Source organism: Dermacentor andersoni, chromosome 1 (assembly GCF_023375885.2).
Source record: "Dermacentor andersoni chromosome 1, qqDerAnde1_hic_scaffold, whole genome shotgun sequence".
NCBI classification, from domain to species: Eukaryota; Metazoa; Arthropoda; class Arachnida; order Ixodida; family Ixodidae; genus Dermacentor; species Dermacentor andersoni.
Window position 1 is genome coordinate 121965897 of NC_092814.1, and position 20081 is coordinate 121985977.

Below are 20081 nucleotides of genomic sequence, written 5' to 3' on the forward strand. Positions count from 1 at the left end.
GAACAAATGATAAGTGGAAAATATCGTGTAAGTGCTTCTTTAATAAAAGCTAATATATTCAGTACGTTTCAATATTTAAGTGTATTAGTTTGTTTCCAATAAGTCGCACGAAGGTTATCACAGACCGCAGGCTATCATCGGAGCTGTCATTCTGTAAATGTAACTATTCTGTGCTGCAACCATGGTAACCAATTGTTGTAACTTCCTGAAGCAGTTGCCATAGCGATCAGAGCCACGATCATAGATGATATACGATCACAGCTGACTCTATGACCATAGTTCATGCCAGTTGGCCAGTCGCATCGCTGTGACCATCAACTGTTGTGTACAAATGGCGGTTTACACATTATTCTGCGAAGGCGTTCACCGCAAGTACAAAGCTAGTTTATGTTCAAAGGCAACTGCGTTTGTTGTGGTTCTAAGCTGCGCAACAATCGTAATTCCATTCATGTTCGCCTACAAAGACCTAGGCATGTATTCTAATTGCTTTTTTTCTGAGTTGTTGCTCATGGTTTGCAGTGACGCCGATGGATTTTTTTCCCCCACCCATCAACATCGTTTGTGAACGCTATTGGGAATTCACGTAGGCCTCCAGTTTAATGACACACTTTATCGTTTTCAGGGTTCTGGAAGAAGCTAGATCAGTACCAAGAACAACCTGAAGTGCGCTTCAAGCGTCGACTGATATTTATATTAGAATGTGGCGAGGGACTCGTATTTTGGAGTTCTTACCCTTTCCTAAACTCTCATGCTACAGAATTAAGCATCCCCTCTGTAGAGGTAAGTGACTGTTGTTAAACTTGGAAGTCGGAGTAGTAGGAGTTAATTATTAAGTCGAACTAATAGTTTAACTCGTTACGGGCGTTACTTGTCTAGTAGTTTGGGCACTGACTGTGTGACTGTGAATGGAGATTGTATTAAGGAGAACGTCACATAGCGTTCATAGTTTTGTAATTTCACATTGCTTCTCCCCACTAGGATTTAGAGGAAGACTTCGATTCTGATGGGAAAATGGATGAGCTGAATCTCAGCGTTAAAATGCCGCTGCCAAAAAAGTTCGACGTGCTTCGTGTGAAAATCCTTCTTCTTTTTGATTGTAGAATTGCGGTAAGTTGTTCTACACCTACTTAAGAGAGAGAGGAAAGACAGGGAGGTTAAACAGAGGCGAGTTTCCGGTTTGCTACCCTACATCTACGTAGAAATATAACAGCGATGATGTGCTAGGCTAGAGATCCACTGCAGCTTAACTGTGAATAAGTTTACATCCATACTCGTGATTTTGTGCAGTCCGTACATATAAATTAGGAAAAACAACTCAGTAAAACACACGAGTGCTTCTGTTTAGTGCTTGTGACTGAAGTAGTACTTAGTGGCGTCTGTGGGGTAGTGGGGGGAGGACACTCATTGGATTGAGTTCTTTGCAAGAGTTCATCCTTAAAAAGTTAAGGAACTTCGGGTTATAGCATTCTTATCAGTTATCATTGATTTTTATCAATGCGAGCCATAGTTCTTGTGCAGGACTTAAGGAAAATGGCAAGCCTCTAGCATACTTCTGCACTGCTCGCATTTCAATGTAGTCATCTCATTTGCCATACGTTATTTTCAAATTTCATTGCACCTTATTTTTTAATATGCTATAGTGCCTCAGATCAAATTCAGTATTGCATGAAAAAAAAAAAATGTCCACAGTGCAGTTTTTCGGAGCAAGAAAACCTTGTCGCCTAATGAATACACTGCTATATTCAGCATTATTGAGGATGCATAAAGAAATTGTACATTTTAGAGCACTAACAGAAGTAGCCACTTTTGCACTCAGCATAAGAATTTATTAATAGTAATTTTTCTGCTACAGGGTCCAAGAGATGCTGAAATGGCATGTGCTGCAGTTTGTGTTGCATATACTGCTTTCTGGTGCACACTTCTGGGCGCACCTTAGAAACGTGGCAGCATGCAACTGTGGCTCTGCCCTTTTGCATCAGTGAACAGAATAGTGCTCGTAATTTTGTGGCTTTGGCTGCAGTCTTGGATGTAGTAGGAAATACAAATGATGTAATTTGTTGAAAATTTCTTAATCTTTCGTTTGGTTCAAAAGCAAAATCTCTGTGTGCAGCCTTGTTTAATTTTTCCTTAACTTTCAGACGTACACCAGGGTCTCATATGAGGGGCTAGCCTTTATTGACCATTCCTCCAGCATTTCTGGCTCAGAACTTTCACTGACAGGAGAACTGAGACTTCGCCAGAAAGAACTGTTGCGACCTGGGTCTCATGACAGCCGCTTTGAGGTACATGTTCTGCAGCCCGTATGCATGCCATTTCGAAACTGTCACTTAGGTCTGAAGCAATGTGATGTAATTCTAGTGGGTTAAAAATATCTTTGTTGGTTTCCAGCATTCCATCATCAATCTGGACAGTTCTAGCGTGTCTTCATTCAGTCTTGATTTCATTCTAGACGAGTACTCAAAACGAAATGGTGAGTAGTTAATATCGCAGGTTTGAAATTATTTTTCAATGTGATCTCTTTTATTGTTATGCAGTGACAACGCAGCTGTCCAATGTTCAAAGTACATGGAGGGTTGCCTCGGGCGCTACACATTTCCTTGCCAACCTGAGGATCAAGTACCCAGTAGAGATTTTGTGGTATCCTTGTGTACACCTACATCACAGATATTAATTTATGCATGGTAGTCTTTGAGCTTATCTTAGTATGGGCTGCTTGTGCTTGACTAAACAGTGGCTATGAACAAGCATTTCAATTAATTTTTGTGCAACTTAGATTGCCGTCCTACAGTATAAGAAGCAGGTGAGGTGAAGAAAAGAATGCATCCTTAAACAAATATTTTCACGTTGCTACAATGACTGTATTAGTAGTATATCAGCATGTTGTTGTTCATTACATTTTTGGTTGACATACATTATCTGCACTAAAGTATGAATCATATAAAGTAACCTCATCTTCAAAGGCTGCTGTTGCAAGATGTGCAATGTGAAGAGGTGCTGTTTCATGTTACCGTCATTAACCAGAAAGGTTGTTGGCATATGCTTTCCCATTTCAAAAAATAGAGACTTCAATGTGAACTGCCATCTTGACATTTGCAGCGAATTCAGATGATGCGTTGCATCAGTTTTGAAAGTACAGCCCCGACATGGCTGTCTAGAGCGTGGGAGCAGTGCACTTCCGAGTCCCTTACCGTCGCCTACCGAAGACAGCTTGAATGACATAATAGCTGCTGCTGAGCATGTGCTACAAGGTGGACAGGATGTTGCCACTTGTGGTCATAGCCATGTGCTTTGCACAGATCCCTCTTTCTGATTATCCTGACATCTGAAAGGATGCGTGAGCGTAGATATTCTTTCTTGTGAGTAATGAGTGGTTGCGTTGTTGTGTGTGCTGATAAAGGAGTCCCTGCCATGGTGGCCTCAAAGACACTCTGTTGTAGGGAACAATCATTAAATAGGGGAAGCTGTGCTAGGCATATAGCTATGACCACATGTGCCAACACCCTGTTCACCTGGCAGGACGTGTTCAGAAGCAGTTATGCCATTCCAGCTTCGTTTGCCCTGTTTCCGCACTTTAGACAGCTATGATGGGTTCTGTAGATCTAAATTTAGGAGTTGGCAAAAGATGATTGAATGAGGGGTTATTATTACTAGTAATTGTTTCTTGATATTTCGCCTACTGTGGTTTAGTGGCTCTGGTGTTGCACTGCCGAGTTCAGGGTCGCAGATTCGATTCTGGCCATGGCGGCTGCATTTCAATGGGGTGAAATGCAAAAACGCTTGCGTGCTTATATTTAGGTGTTTGTTGAAGGATCCCAGGTGTGCAAAATTAACCTGGAGTTCCCCACTATGGCTAGTCTCACAATCATGTTGTTGTTTTGGCACATAAAACCATAGAACGTAATTAATTTCTTCAAATTTGCTGTGCTAAGTAACATTGTACTGTTCTTTCGTTCGAGTTTCTTGACATCACTAAACAGGTATCGTCCCGGAGTGTGGCAAGTCCTGAAGCATGCCTGGACCCAGTATTTGGCATTTCTTGCTATTTTTCTCTTACTGGGTGAAAGGACCAAGGAGTTTGTGTTTGGTAATCAAATACTCGAAACTTACCAGTCACTATAACTGGGAGTGACAGGCGCATGAGGTACCTAACTGTGCAGATGCTTCCAGCAGCACGCAGCATGGGCACTTGGCACCGATTCTGCACTCCATACGGTAACTTGCATGAGTGTTGCATCACAGGTCAGTATCAGTTTTGTTTTGTTCTTGCTACTATTGCCCTGGCTTGCCACATAACCTGGGAACATTCAAGCAATTGTATGTGCTTTAAACAGTTTGAATCGGCTGACATTGCAGTTTACTCAAACTGTGAATCTTATTCTGTGCTAGAGTATTCATCTGCAAAAGAGCAAGGTTAGTTGAGCTCGTGCACAGAGATGAAGGTACTTGCATACTGGGAAGGGGCCTAGTGTCTGGTTCAGTGTAGAACAAAAACATAATCATCTGCACATTTCGTTTCTTTATTCTTTTGCATTGAAGCATATTGGTCAGTATATTACATATATATCTCTGTAAGTGCATGCAAGCAAAGCAGGCTTAGTGCATGGACTAGAGGAATGAAACTGCATTTGAAGTCCCAAGTTCCAGCATGTGAACATGACATCATGGTTACAAGTTGCACCATCTTTTGTTCTGCATCCATGGCTCTTTTGTATGCAAACAGGCTGCTTATGAAATCAAATGTCATAAGCATATAAAAGTGGGGGCCACCGCTGCTACTGTGCTGCGATTTCTTCAATGCTGTCCTCCACTGCTACTGAACCATCTGTAAGGAATAAGAGGACTATCATTATAAAAGGGTTCTAGCATACACATTGCAGCGATTCTTATTTTAGCAGGAAAGCACTTTGTCACCGTGACGACTTCTGCTGCATATTGTCACAAGTCTTAGAATCTGAAAGCACTATGAATTCAGCAGTGCAGAGTAGTGGCAGGATTACAGATGCGGCACCTTGACCAAGAACAGAGCGTTAAATAAGAAAATTATGTATTAAGACTCGGTGTACCAAATAACAATGCATTGTAGAGCCAGGGCACACACTTTTTGGATTGTTGCACTCGTGCTGCTGTTCTCCCAGTGGTTGTAAACTCCGAGAGGTGGTAGTGTTAAAAATAAAGTTATTAAAGGGATCCTGAATCACTTTCATCGCTCGAGAAATGCATATGATATTAAAACAGGCCATTTCAGGAATGCTTTGCAGCAAAAGTGTACTTGAATGTTTTCAGCAGAAGTGTAGTTATTAGCAATCAAAGATCGCCTGTTGTCCTCTTTGCGGTGCTCTTGCTCCTTCTTCAATGCTTTGTACTGCAAAGGCTACAGCGGAGTGTAGTATTGCCCACAACGCTTTGCTTACTGAACATTGCCATGGTGCGCAGTTAAAATTTGATTTCCGATGTTCACACAGACACCACCACTACCGATTTTGGCACCTACGACGTTCCAAACTCGAAGGCCGAGTTCACGGTATATCATCCCTTTTCTGTGCTGCAGTGTACTACTAGAGAGCTATGCGTGGCTTTTATCGCACCGAGTGACGTGAATACCACATTTCCTTTCACACTCATCTCTACAGCAATCGCACAATATTGGAGGGTTGAACAGACTTCATCTTCGTTCACGCGAGTATGTCGGCAGTGCGCACATTGCCCAAGTGATAGATGCCGCACTCCGGACTCGCGTTAAAAGGATTCCTAATGTAACGAGCTATGACCATGATGTTGACACACCTCGAAGGTGTGCAACTAGGGAAGCAGATGACCTGTTTGTCAGATGTCGGTGCTTGGGCATTGAGTCGCGTCAGCCACAGTACCAATCAGAGCACACTGTTGTTGCATCTACGCTGCGCTGCAGACACAGCTACATGCAACTGTAGTGGTTAACTATGTGCACGACAGGGCTGGAGTGCGCGCTTGTGCTCATGTGCTCCAGTCTGGCCACACTATGTGGTGCAGACCAAGTTTGTCCTGTACCATCTTGACCCATTAATGGATGGCACCCACATCCCAGTTGCGCATTTTGTGCAGTAGCTCAATACAAAGCGAAGTCTGCCAAGAGTGAGTCCGCACTGGTAAGCGTATGTCCAGTCCAACCTTAAGTTTCTTGTGGTTTGAGGCTAGTTAAGTGTTCAAAACTGTTAGAAATTAGCAACACCCGATGGCTACGACACTGATAAGCAGTGTGGCCAAAGTTTCATTCCAACGTGGGTGATTGCGGCTGAGTGTTAGCAGACAATAGTCGGTGTTAGTCGTACTTTCAGAAGTACTTATTTCCTACTAAAATTCAAAAGCCGATTTTCCCTTACTTCAGCCTGTTTATTAAACTCTGTCAATAAATATACAGAGTAACAGTAGTAAGAAGCACACTAATTCAAACACCCTTCTTGATTGATGTCAGCTGTAGGCCAAAAGCAGCCGCATATGGGAATCTGCTATATGACGAAATATGGCAGCCCGAAAAGAGTGAAGAGAAGGCTTCTGTTGGAAAGAGTGTGTGAGAAAAAGGTGATTTCGTGCTCCTCTTGTGAGCTCCATGCACCGTGCACGACTGCAAAATTTGGCTGGGATGTTCACAGCAGTGTAAACTACCTGTGGACTGTGTTTTTTTTTTCCCAAGCATGAGAGGTGGTTCAGGACCCTTCTTACACATGCAAGTAAACAAAAGGCAGGCTTGATTCAAGATGGCTCGAATGATCTCAGTTGTCATGTGGTTTTCTTCTGGATAACATTCCAGCAGCATTGGTATTCTGTGGGCTTATTCTCTAGAAAAAACTTCTACTGCAATGTAGATTTATCTCAATGGAGGTAGATCAGAAAGATTTGGGAGCAAAAAACTATAATGAATGTGTAGCGCCACTTTCAGACAATTCATCACAAAAAGTAGCTTTTTGTTTGCTGCCAGCAATGGTACCTATTTTCATATTGTCCAGTGTTGCCATCTGCCATTTTGTTGCTAAAGCAGTCTTGGCCTTAAAGGAGTACTGACACAAAAAAAAAATCCACGTGGTTTCTTCTGCTTTAGTAAGCAGTTAATGACCCAGTAATCACGGCACGAAACCTAATTTACTTCAGAGTGCGACAGGTAATTATCTGCAGTCTTTTTTGTAGCGACCAGTCCAAGTTTCTGTTTCAGAGAGCAACGAGACGGGAGAAGCGGGAATGTAAACAAAGTGGTCACATGTTCGCAAAAAGCCATGACGTATGCTCTGACGCGCAGCCAGCGTGTGTGCCGGCGCGCGCATTTCATTTTGCTAGTTTGTCTGCTACGCCTGCATGTGGTTTGCCATGTCCTCGCCATCATCATTGTCGTCCAGCAGCGACGATTTCCTACATATGGGAGTCGCCGCCATATTTTTCACTTAGCGACTCTGATATTGCGGCCGGCGATGGCGAGGACGAACCTCAACAAAACCCTCGCGTTGGCCACATTCAATGGTAAGACACAACAAATCGGCGTTGAACGTTTTGGCCTGCACGGTATTTAACTAGTAGCGTGTATATATTCGTGCGTGGTCAGTGCAGTGCAGTCAAGCTGATAGTGTGGGAAATATCCCGATAGACGCGACAAAAACTGCAGTTGCAGCAACACGGAGAGCGTCCCACTACAAGTACAACAGAGGAGAAGAGCACATGTAAGCCGCATGGCAGCCAATGGAAATTCGTGACGTAGCCACATGATGTAGCGTTTTTTTGGTTATTTACAACCCCACCATGATGTCAATGTCGCGAGGTGCTCCGTTTTGCGGTTGGCTGCGCGCACATACTTTAAAATTGATTTTAAATATGTTCTAAGCTATATTTGCCGCTGATATTCTGTAGACGATGTGTGTGTGACCACCTAAATCAATCTCGCAAGTTATCTCGACTTCAAATTTTTGTGTCAGGACTCCTTTAAGGACAACAGGGTACAAAAATATTGACGCTACTTCACAATAATACATAGCAGCTGCGGTCAATGTTATCTGTGTGGCTGCTGCAATAAAAACAAGTTTAAGATGCAAACCATAGCAATTGTCCTACTTATCCAGGGACATTCGGTCCATTCATTGCAAGCATGTTTTTGCACAAAGCAACGGCACAGTTTTGAGAAGCCAAGCTGTTCTGTTGCAAGGCGAAACATTAAGCCCTTATAGGTTGAGTTGACAGTCCCTTTAATACATTGAACCAACACACTTAGAAGAGGATTTCATTCCTTGAGGGGAAGAAATGCTTCTTAACATGGTAAATGAACAACTCTGGCCACGGACAAGAGCCTGCAATCTTGTTCATGAGGGCACGTGTTTCTCTCTGCTTTCTGAAAAATCCCTGTTTGGCTTATAGAAGCATTCACATGGATTCACCTCTTCTGCTGCTAAGGGAGTGTAGCCACATGGAATTCTTCCTGAAGAAGTGGGACTACTTTTCTGAAAGCTGCAAAAGATCTCCATGGCTGGGAAATGTCATCACTAATCCTTTCCCTGATCCAAAACCACTACACGGGATACTCCTGTGTAATGGTTGCGTTCATAGAGACATGGGCTGTGCTACGTAGTGCAGGCAGACAACTATGAGTAAGAGTTATCCTAGAGAAAAATAGAAAGTAAAGAGCTGCGTGCCTAGAACTGGCTTATCACATCAGAAGACAACATAGGGGAAATTACTTGTACTTAGTAATTGCATTAAATTGATGGCAATAAAGTGGACGAAAAAACAACTTGCCGCAGGTAAAAAACGTTCCCACGTCTTCGCATGCGTAATGCAAAGACGTGAGATTTTTCCCTACTTGCGGCAAGTTGTTTCTTCATCCACTTTCATTGCCGTTAATTTATCATTTTTTGAATTCGATAGGTAAGTACAAGCAATTTCCCCTATGTTGTCCTTGGCTTCCTTGTTGGCTTCTCATGATACGAAATAAAAATCGGGTCCCTCGGTTAACCCCCTTTCTTCTCATTCATTAGAACTGGCTAAGGCACTTAAGAAAGAGAAAAGGCCTTGAAGGTGACAAAGGACAATGTTAGGTTTCATAGTGAAGTTGTTACTACAGCTAGGCGAGGTGAAGAATTTCAACAAAAATTTGTTGAAAAAAAATCACTGGTATTACAATTGAATTTGGAAGGGACGTTTGGCATGTCAAGGGTGATGATGCGTGGAGAAATGATCAAAGTTCTGTTAATTGCAGACTTTGGTGCTTGCACTATGAGGTATCCAACTATATGTGGCTGGAGAAATTTCAAGATTGTAGGTATACTACTGGGATGCTGTAGGACATGCTCAACTTACTGCAGAGTGTGGAACACTCCTTTGAGCAGTGAATTAAACTGTTGCTGTAAGCGAAGAGCTTGACACAATGCACATTTATGTTGGAGAACATTTACAGAAGTTTTGAGATTGCACAGCACACTCAACGTTGCTGCTGGCAGCATAACAGCTGTGGCCTGATGCTCTGCAAACATTCCACAGGACCCAGAAATGCCTCTTTGCCAGTAAAATACATGCCAGCTGGGTGCTGTGCCCACTTTGTCAAACTTTGCATCAGTGGAATCTGGTTTTAACGCGAAAGCGTTAAAGGGACACTAACGGTAAATTTTAAGTCAAGTGATAGACTAGTGCTCGAGAATCTCTAAGGCGTCAATATTATCGTGAACAGAGCCTTAATAATTGAGAAATTGAGGTAAATGCAGGACAGGATTAGAGACTCCCCTGGAACATTCAAGCACTTGCCCGATAATGTAAGCACTCCTCAGTTAAATTCTGTCACTAGTACTCAACCACTCGTTGCAAAAAAACATCCTAGTATTGCGTTATAAGACGAAATAAAATGCTACTTCAGTTCTATTTCATAAAAAAAAAAGAGAACTCATTGAAATTACCCTTGACAATGACGTGGGCGGTCGAAAGGTTACGTTTTCGCTCTACACCATGCTTTCTCGTTTCAGTAGTTTCATTATCGCGGAGTGCTGCGCTGGCTTCGCTGGCTTGCGAAACTCGCACAAACTGCAAGTAGCAGAGAATTCAACGTCCATGTGATGTCGCGGGATGCCCGAATGGTCTATGTCACTTGACCAAAAAGCAGCTGCAGCGCAGATTCCACCGCTCTGTCTTGGCTCGGTACTGCTGTCTGTCAGGCGCCGTTTTACTCACCGGTGGCAGCAAAGGGTGGTGATGGCGTATGCAACATCACCACTCCCCCGGTTGGGTAGCAGGAGATTTGAATTTTGAAAAAGGTATTTGGATCCTTCAGATGAAATTTTCTCATAAACTAAGTATTTTCTTCGCATGAAACAAGCGTTGCGAGGTTTCTGGAGTGGTATTTAAACAATCTACATTGACTTAGCATTTGCATTTAGTGTCCCTTTAAGGAGCCCGTGTCACCGAAAATCCGGTGTTTGACGTTTCGGCAAAAAGACTTTTGAACCACACATACCCAGACCTTCCATGTGACGCAAGGAAATGACTGAATTCAGTTTCTCAAGCTAAAATACGTGGAAAAATCGTAAACTATGACGTACACACAACCTACAGACATGATAGCTCTCAGATTGTAATTTGACTATAGGAGAAAACATAATTCTGTTACGCAAAAACTCAAAGAAACCCCTTTTCCAGCGTTTCTACAATGCGTCTATCATTTGCACATGCCGGCGCGTAAATGTCTCGGGAGTCCAAAGAGCGGTGCACCTGCTTTCTTCAAACACTTCCTGATGGTACTCGCCTCCGCTGCATCGCTGCCCACGCAAGAGGCCACATTCCTACCAGAAAGCCTGCCTTCGTGCATAGCATTCGCCGTGAGTGTTTCCCGGTAAACATTAAGGTTACATATGTTGCAGTTGCCGGGAAGCTTGAGAAACAGTCTGGGATCTTTGAATGCTATCGTCTTTCGCTCTTAAAGGCAAAGCTTAAGCATCCTCTAAATTTTGATTCACACAAGGCTGCCAGGTCTTTTTGTTAGACACAGTGCTTCTGAAAATTTTTTGTGGAGGTTTATGAGGTAGCTTGCTTTCATACCCAATGCATTATTCAACTTTGCCAAAGAAAGTGTTCCAGGGCACCGTGAACAAGCTTTTAAGGGCTTCAAGATAATTCAACATCTAGTGAGGATGGAACCATATACGAGTATGCTTTTCAGCTGCCGTGTGATAAAGTTCCCCTAATGTATTTAATAGTTCAGGAGCAACGAAATAGCCGAATGGGCAGGAGGCCACATGCGGAACAAAGTAAAGCAAGCACGTATTTTGTTTCCTCTCTCCTTTATCCTTTGCGGTTTGTTTTTGCTTGCCCTTACAACACACCGTTGCGCATGAAATTCTTCATGCATTGAGCAGTTCAGCTGCTACCACCTCCCAGCAAGAATAAAAATGTACAATAAAAGTATTTATGCTCTTTTGCAGTCTGTATTGTTCATCTGGAAATAGACAACATACACCTTCCACTGAACAAAAAATGTTTGCTTTCCATTGTGCTGGAGACAAACATGTACAGATGACTGGTACTGAAATTAATCTAAATGTTGCTGCAACCTAGGCTAACAGTCTGGAGGTTAAAGTGGAGCCTGTATTTTCAAGTGCATCTGCCAGGGCCAGCTGTATGTCTGAGCATATTTCGTTTTTAATGCAAAGCATTCTTTTAATTCCAGGAACTTTGTGGTAGGTAGGGAGGTGCCTGTCTTGCCGCGTTTCAAGTCTCTTTAATTAAAAGGAATGCATGATCAATGCTGGGATCAAACCTGTCTTCCAGCAGAGCACCTCAGTGCTCTAGCTAGTGGGCCACAATGGCAAGCACACTTTTCTCATGCCAAAGATAACTAGCTCTTTCAGATGTTTGGTGCGTGCGTCACCATACCAGTTTCTTGCATTCCTTCCTCATGATAGCTAGAGCATTGAGACACTGTGTTAGACTGCACTGTCTTTAGGATTGGCCCACATTCCCCAGTTCTTTCCTCGTAGCAGCTAAGGCTACACAAACTGTGTGACATCATACAGCCCTCACGATCGGCCGAGGTCAAACGGGTTTTAACATTTCTTAGCCAGAGTATAAATGCCATCGTTGTTTTAACATTGACTACATGGCATACACAGAGGCTTGTATAGCACTTAACAGCAGATGTCACAATCCGCGTTTCTCTCGCTTACGCCCGTCTAGTACTTATGTAGAACCCAAAAATTGGCATGTCATAAATTTGTGTTGAACGACCAGAGTGCAAATCATGCCGGTGCCATCATACGATTGCTGTCACTGTCGTCGTCTTGCTGCTGTCATCACACCCACAACTGCTCGCCTTATACAAACACATTGGTCCACATGGTAACACTCTCCAGAACTGCAAACAATGCTGGATAGCCAGCTACTGGCAAAATGCTTCATGCAACACAGATTTCCCCAGTACGTGGGATCTGCGCAATTGTTTTTTTTTTTAACTCTCACTTTGCAGACTTCTGTCCTTCGTAGTACTACTCAACTGTTGCTGTATGCACAAAAATTTAATTTTCAGGTCACTAGACTTGCTCAAGCCAAGGTTTACGGAAATGTAATGACAAAAGGAGAGTTGGGGGACCAAAAGCCTTGGGTTGCCATTTCATGTATAATGAACAATATAAAAGAATACATACAAATTTGCATTCAAGAGGCCCCCGTGGCTAAACATCTATGAAGGATGTAGAAGTATTCCACAAGCGAAAATGCTCGGCAGAAAATTTAGCACATGCACACATATCGGGTAAAGTCCTTATATAAAACGTAATTGCTTAAAAATAAATTCTGTGTTCCCCCTTGTATTGCTTGGAGGTGGTGTGCTATCCTTGCTGTCCCACCTTAAGATTGTTGGTCTGGCACGGTGACACTGCATAAAACATGTATTTGTCAAAACAACTGCTCATCTTTATGCTTGTAGGCACAATGCATCTGCAGTCCTAAATAGTTTTTGAGTGCTCTCTTTGCAACAATGCTTCAGTTAAGCTGTTTCAGCTAAATTAATTTGGTACACTTAAAAGGTCAACTGCAACAAAATTTCACTTTTGCTAAATTTGTTATAACTGGGTAGTATATACCACTAACACAATCTTGACAAAGCCGCAGGGCTGGTAATTGCATAGTTGACCTTTAACCCAGAATAAGTATTCAGCAGCCAATTATAAATGTTTTCGAAGAAACATATCCTTCTGAGAATGCAGTGACGCTGCTTAAGGGAGCTGGAAATTGAAGGGGGGTGCACAATATGAAAATGTGACCTTGTTCAAAGAATGGTTTGAATGGCTACAGTATTAAAAAAAGGCACTGTGCGACTTACTTTGACGAGGTGTGAATGTCTAATTCCTTATCAAATTTCAAATAATAGTGCCAGTATTGCAGTCTGTTCTCACCACAGCATAGCGTTTCCTGGTCGTTTCTCCGCTATCACTTTTAACATGGATCTGGCATTGAAGTTATCACGAATATAGATATAACTAAAAAAAAACCCAAAGCTCCACTGCTAATTATGAGTGATGGCGTAGTCTGAGGCTTCAGATTATATTAATTTCAACTACTCATGTTTGTTTTTTTTTCATCTAAATTTAAGCATCAGAATATTTTTGTGTTTCACCTCAACGGCGTGCAGGTGTGACATCTGGGCTACGAGCCATAGCGGGCTTTTTCATGTAGAGTTATTGTTTGTTACAACATGAATACCAATAGCTGTGCAGGTATCAGAATTACATTACCTTTGTTTACTTTCTTCAGCATGAAATTGCAGGGCAGAACCACAAGAAAGGGGCAATGCAGCAGAATCTGCTTTCTCGGTGCACAGGCTTCAACAGCTTTTTTTCGAGGTACTATTCATATGACTGGAGCTGATGCTCGGCTGTGTATTGAGGGCCCATGTACTACTTTCAATGCTCCAAAGGTCTTGAGAATGATACAAATAGTTCTCCTCACTTTAATGAGCTAAGGAACGACTTGCAGCACTACAGCAGTACAGTGCCTATTGACAGCTCTCGTCATTTATACGTTGGCTTTGAAAGTTTGGCAGAAGCTGCATCTTGGATGTACTTTGCAAGTCAACTGCATTCCACCATGTCACACTCCCTACAAAACATTTCAATAGAGCACTGGAACTTGCTGCCTGCGAGAAATAATGAGTGAATGACAGCAAGAGGGCACTACTTTTACTTTGTTAAAGCCGTGTTAAATTTAGTGACCCTTTTTAGTGAACTCTGTGTCGTAAATAGCTAGTGTAGCATGAATAAGCACCCAAAAGTAGTATGCATAAAAGATACACAACAAAACATACCTACCAACTGTCTCAAATTTTCTGCAATGTTTACTATGAATTTGGGCTCATCTTACAAATGTTTTACAAATTCTTAAAAATTTTTGCTAAGGCTTCGACATCTTTCCAAACATATTGTTTGCGAAAATGTTTTATTCGTTAGCTGGAAATCTAGAAGGGACAGGATGCCAGAGGTGTACTTGCTTTGAGTAAGTTTATACAGATAAGTTCCCTGAAGTTGGTGAAATTGGCATTACCAATGTCACTGAAAATGTCACTGAGATCTACCGATGTGTAACTTGTCAGTATTTTCTGACCAAGTTTGCTGCTGCTTTCTCTGTAAAGGTATGTGCTGTTAAACACGTGTAATTTGTCAACTCCTATGCGCACGCGGACTGCCAAGGTGCATTATTATCAGGAATTCCAAGCTTTGCGTCTGCTGTACAATATACAACTGTAACAGTGCAACGCTGTTAGGTAGTTCTTAACCCCACTGTTACCCAAATGATCATACATGCATGTGATGCTCTTAAGAATGTCAAAAGGCAGCGACTATTGTTACGTTTCGCCTACGACGCGCAGTATAGCCGGCGCGAATGCAACGGACGCCGGGGCTTCGTTCAAAGCGGCGGACATTTTGGCCCGTTCAGCGCTGCCGCAACGCCTCCTGCCATGCGCGTCCAGGCATGTTTCAATGCCACGTGTTTTCGTGTGTGTGCGTGTGTGTGTGTGCATGTTGGTGCCCACGCTTGTCAAAGCGCGGCAGCCGGGGAGAGGAGCTCCCCAACTGTGAAGCGAGGAGGTCTGACCGGCGCCGGCCCGGCGGATGCGTCACCTTCTAGTCTCAATGTGTCCGCGCGGCGCCGTCACGTGTGCCTTTCACAAGCCGTTCCTTCTTGCCCTCGACTCCGAGAGTATAAAATTAGCAGCCCACGGACACCGAGGGAGGCTCCGAATTGTTCCGTCGAGTAACGTGCTCTCCCATCTCTCCACTTCGGTCGACCTGACCGGCCGCTCTTTTGCGATGCTATAATAAACAAGTTGTTCTGTTAGCAATCGACTCATCCTTTGCCAGGACCTTCGGATGCTTCCAGTTGTGCCCCAGGCCGCCAGGCCAACGCTACCCTTGGGGCTTGCGACCCATATGCAACACTATCAGGTTAAAAAAGAAAAGGTGAGAAAGTCGCCACTTGGACACATTGTTTGAGGCCCTCAATATGTGCTTCTGACAGTAGAAGAATCGACATTTGGACGAGTTGGTACTGGTTGAACATATTGAAGGGGCAGCGCAATATGACGAAGACAGAAGGCAGGAACACACAGGACAACGCTGTCCTGCGTGTTCCTGCCTTCTGTCTTCGTTATATTGCGCTGCCCCTTCAAGAGGTGCTTCTGACTGCTCTGTGGGATGTAGGTTTATATTGCATGCATAAACTGGCGTTAGACGAGGCAGTATAGCAAAAGTAAGTGGGCCAATGGTGAGCTGTCAACTAAGCTTTTGGTCAGACAAACAATGAAAATAATAATAAAAAAAATTCCAGAGAATGCACATTCTGTACCAGTAAAAAAGCAGTAACTATTTAAATATGGAAGGTGAGTAATTATAAGAAATTTGCAAATTAATGCACATGTTAAAGAGCAACACGTGGTGTCTTGATGTTTGTATGTTTGCAAGCAGCCTGATTTTGGTTAATTTTCGTGGTGCCATCAGTGCTTCTACTTAAAAAAAAAAGAATTATGGGGTTTTATGTGCTAAAACCATGACACAATTATAAGGCACGCCATAGTGGAGGACTATGGAATAATTTGGATCACCTGGGGTTCTTTTAACGTGCACCTAAATCTAAGCACACGAGTGTTTTTGCAATGTGCCCCCATTTTGGCTTGCTACAGAACTCTTAACATCATGACCTTCCATGAACACAGGCACGCTCAGTACAAAAAAAATTGGAACAGAATGGTCTCATTAAAATCGCCTGTGCAAAACAATCTGTACAAAAATGTGCTCCTTGATGTACTATTTGGAAAATGAGATGACATGCGGTTTTTCAAACCGCTGTACGAATTTAGTTTAATATCTGTTTTTTTAGACATTTAAAAAATTTTTTCTACAAACATTGGTCAAATATTTATTTTCAATGAAACAGTGTTATCAATATGCCTGTATCAGATCTGCATAGTCAGATTACAACATACTCTTACCAGTTGCAAGAATTAAAACCATTAAGTTTATTGATGTGGATCAGAGATTAGGTCAGCTGATTAGTCAGGACCTGCAAGTCCCAGTTTATCATGTGGTCCCTTGGGAAAAATAACTGATGGCCCTTGAATAGATCAGTCTCGCCATGCTCAGAGTGCATATGCAGTTGTCTAGCAGGAGCCATGATGCTGGCAATTCCCATCACTGCTTTTCCACTGTACTTGTACTCAAGGCTACCTTGAGCATAATGCTAAGGGCAGCTGCATTGTAAGTTCTTCAACTGAACTTACTCCAATGTTATTTTGGAGGAAGGGAGGTTGGGGGGTGAGTATTTTAGTGCAGGTGCATTTTTGCAACTTGGCTCCTACTGCACAGTCCTGTCTTCTCCTGATCTTTGCCCCCCCCCCTGCATATTCACAAGGATTAAGGGAGTTTCTCCATGGGGAGAAATGGTAATAATAAAAACTATGCACTCCCCAACAATAGTTGTCATTAGGTCCATTAAGATCTACCAGTATTGTTGGATTGCAGTGTGTCACTAAAAGAATGCTCTGTATAGAAGAAGTGGAGCACAAATAGTACTAACACCATAGGAATTGACGACCTATATTATCTCACTTTAATAATCATTTTGAAAAACATTCCCCTATGCTCTCCTTGGCTTCACAGTGTGTTGGCTTCATATAATTAAAAATGCAGGTGCACTGATCACATGGGTCATAAGTTAAAGGCCAAAGTCTGCCAGGCATTGCCTTCTAAACTGCTACGTATCGGATGTTATTTCATTACTCACAATGGTACAGATGGCAGGCTTGCCCAATGATGGATTTGATGGATGGACAATGATGGACATTTTATACAGCAGTACACCGAGTGTGTCAAATCAGCTCTGCTGAATCCCACAAAGAGGAGGAAGTATTATGAAAGGGAAAAATTATCGTCCACCTCAATGTAGCTTCAAGCTACAAAGGAAACCCTTGTGGGTTTCTCACAAGGAACGCCTAACAGTTGAAAAATTCGTCCTGGTCCGGGATACAAACCCGTGACCAATGCCTTTCTGGAGTGGTTGCTCTACCATATGAGCTAACCAGCAGGCTAGCAGATCACAGTATGAAGACGAATTAATCGACAACTTGAAGCACTGGGACATTGACTAGGACAAATCAGTTCTGCGGAATCCTGCAAGGTGGAAGAAGTATCATGAAGTAAAAAAATTGTCATTCACCCAAATGTAGCATGAACCTACAAAGGATACTGTTAAGGCTCTCTCAAAAATAATGCCTCGCAGTTGTCAAAAAAAAAAAAAAAAAGAAAGACACACATCACAGACCAGGACAAATTTTTCCTGAACTGCGAGGCATTTTTTTATGAGAAACCCATAAGCGCTTCCTTTGTAGCTTCATGCTACCATGCTACATTTGTGACATTTTTCATTTTGATCCCCTTTAAGGAGTACACTCATTTGTGCAACCCTTTTAAGAACTTGAGCATGCACAATAGTACTGCACACACACATTTTTTGCCAATATTAGATGTGTTTATTTAAATAAACAAGAAAACATCATTTAAAGGGACATTAATGATTATTACATGCCTTGTCTAATTGTTTGAAATATTTTGAATTTGGGGTCTCTATACCACATTTCATGAGCTTTAGAATAACAAAAATGAATTTTTTTTAAGGAAAGTACGCTGGCAAAACAAGAACAGATATTTGTACATTTCAAATTCCCGATTATGTCTATTAACTGCCAATCAATCATGAGCTGGGTACTAGTGGTATGTATACGAGGGCAAGTAAAGGGACTTTGCAATTTCTTGCACTAGGGTTTGGTAACACTGCTAGTATCCAGCGCTGAAATAGTGTCGTCTGCAGCACTTCTATGGAATGTGTCACTCTTATTCAGGCATTAGTCATTAGAATGTAGCAGACCTTTAAACATGGCAGCTCCATTGTCGATCTGCACCAAGAAGGAAATGCGGGCAGTGATTCGCTTTTTGTTTGCGGAGGGTGTTAGACCTGCGGAAATTATTCGTTGAATGCAAGCACAGTATGGTGACAGTTTATCGCGAAGCAAGATCTACGACTGGATAGAGCGTTTCAAACAGGGAAGAACTTCTTTATGTGATGAGGAAAGATTGGGCAGGCCATCAACGTCAACGACTGAGGACAACATGAAAGTCGTTGAGGGTATGGTGATGGAAAACAGACGAATCACAGTGGACGAAATCGCCAATACTTTACATATCAGTCATGGTTCAGCGTATTCCATCTTACACAACAGGCTAAATTTTCGGAAAGTGTGTGCAAGATGGGTCCCGAAAAAACTGTCAGCGCAGCATAAGGCACAAAGATTGGACACCTCTCGTAAGCATTTGGCCCATTACCGTTGCGAGGCAGATGGATTTTTACAGCAAATTGTTACTGTACATAAAACTTGGGTACATCATCACGAACCGGAAAGTAAGGCTGCAAGCATGGTTTGGAAACACTCATCATCACCAGAAGTTAAGAAATTTAGACATCAACCATCAACTAGTAAGATTATGCTAACACTATTCTGGGGCATGGAAGGTGTGGTAGTCGTTCATTTCACTCCAAGAGGCGAAACTGTGAACCGTGAGAACTATTATGATGAGTTGCGAACTCAACTGAAACCTGCGATCAGATCCAGATGTCGTGAAAAACTGCGAAAAGGTGTCATCCTGCAGCAAGATAACGCTCGGCCACATTCTGCCAAACGGATGGCCGAAACAATAAAGGAGTTGGGATTCGAATTGCTGGAACACCCGCCATACAGTTCAGACCTGGCTCCAAGCGATTTTCGTATGTTTGGACCATTGCAGGAAGCACTCAGAGGAAGAAGATTTGCAACCGATGCAGAAGTCATTGATGAAGTGCAAAATTGGTTACAGATGCAACCAAAACGATTTTTTTTCTGAGGGAATCAAAAAACTTGCGAAACGTTGGCCAAAGTGCGTTGAAGTGCAGGTAGGTTATGTAGAAAAATAATGTACGTTTCAGTCTTCTATCATTAGAATAAATGCAGCTTTTCTTAAAAGTCTCTTTACTTTTTGACTTCCCCTTGTACATTATAGTAGGCACCACTGGAGCCACGTGATGCCTTCTGCTTAGATCAGCTATGTTGCATAGGCTTGGCTAGCTAGCATTGTCAAAGAAGTGGACATGGAGACGTGTGTAAATGAAGAGTTGGCATTTTCATACTTGAGTTGCAGTAAGCACTAGATGGTGCTGTGCACTGAGTGCATCGGTCATCCCTCTTACAAATGCCGTCTGAGTCAATACAAGAAGCCAGCCATGGAAATTTTAGCGCATACAAATGCACGCTATCACGTGTGTTCCTCTGCACTATAGCCTGAGTTGTCATATGGTTTTGAATTCACGTCGTGGCCTGTGGATTCACACATCATCTAGAGTATGGACTGCACATTAAAGAGGGACTCGAAGAAGCCTAAGCCGAGTTTAATACATAGCTGCTCATCAGGGCACTACTATAGAGGATTGGTGCTGGGACTTGTATATTTATGCACTCTTTTTAAAGAATTGCATGGACAAATATTGACATAAGAATGCTTTACGCAGAA

At 42.5% G+C, this 20081-nt stretch overlaps 2 protein-coding genes across 4 annotated transcripts in view; one reads left to right on the plus strand and one right to left on the minus strand.

Annotated features, from left to right (window-relative positions):
- The first annotated feature begins 261 nt into the window (after positions 1-261).
- Positions 262-20081, plus strand: part of LOC126544028 (transmembrane protein 231-like) — a 38120-nt gene continuing 18300 nt past the window's right edge. For 2 of the 3 annotated variants that reach the window (XM_055061978.2, XM_072286953.1), the window contains exons 1-7: positions 262-470; positions 623-780; positions 979-1107; positions 2139-2282; positions 2389-2470; positions 2535-2637; positions 3978-4084. In XM_055061978.2, the coding sequence (XP_054917953.2) occupies positions 332-470; positions 623-780; positions 979-1107; positions 2139-2282; positions 2389-2470; positions 2535-2637; positions 3978-4084 (862 nt within the window). In that variant the 5' untranslated portion in view covers positions 262-331. The remainder of the gene's footprint in view (positions 471-622; positions 781-978; positions 1108-2138; positions 2283-2388; positions 2471-2534; positions 2638-3977; positions 4085-20081) is intronic. The other variant, XM_055061979.2, reaches the window with a different exon arrangement.
- The window catches only part of Dysb (dystrobrevin binding protein dysbindin), a 41566-nt gene continuing 25986 nt past the window's right edge, over positions 4502-20081 (minus strand). The window contains exon 9 of the mRNA XM_050191219.3: positions 4502-4822. Coding sequence (XP_050047176.1) covers positions 4773-4822 — 50 coding nt within the window. The 3' untranslated portion in view covers positions 4502-4772. The remainder of the gene's footprint in view (positions 4823-20081) is intronic.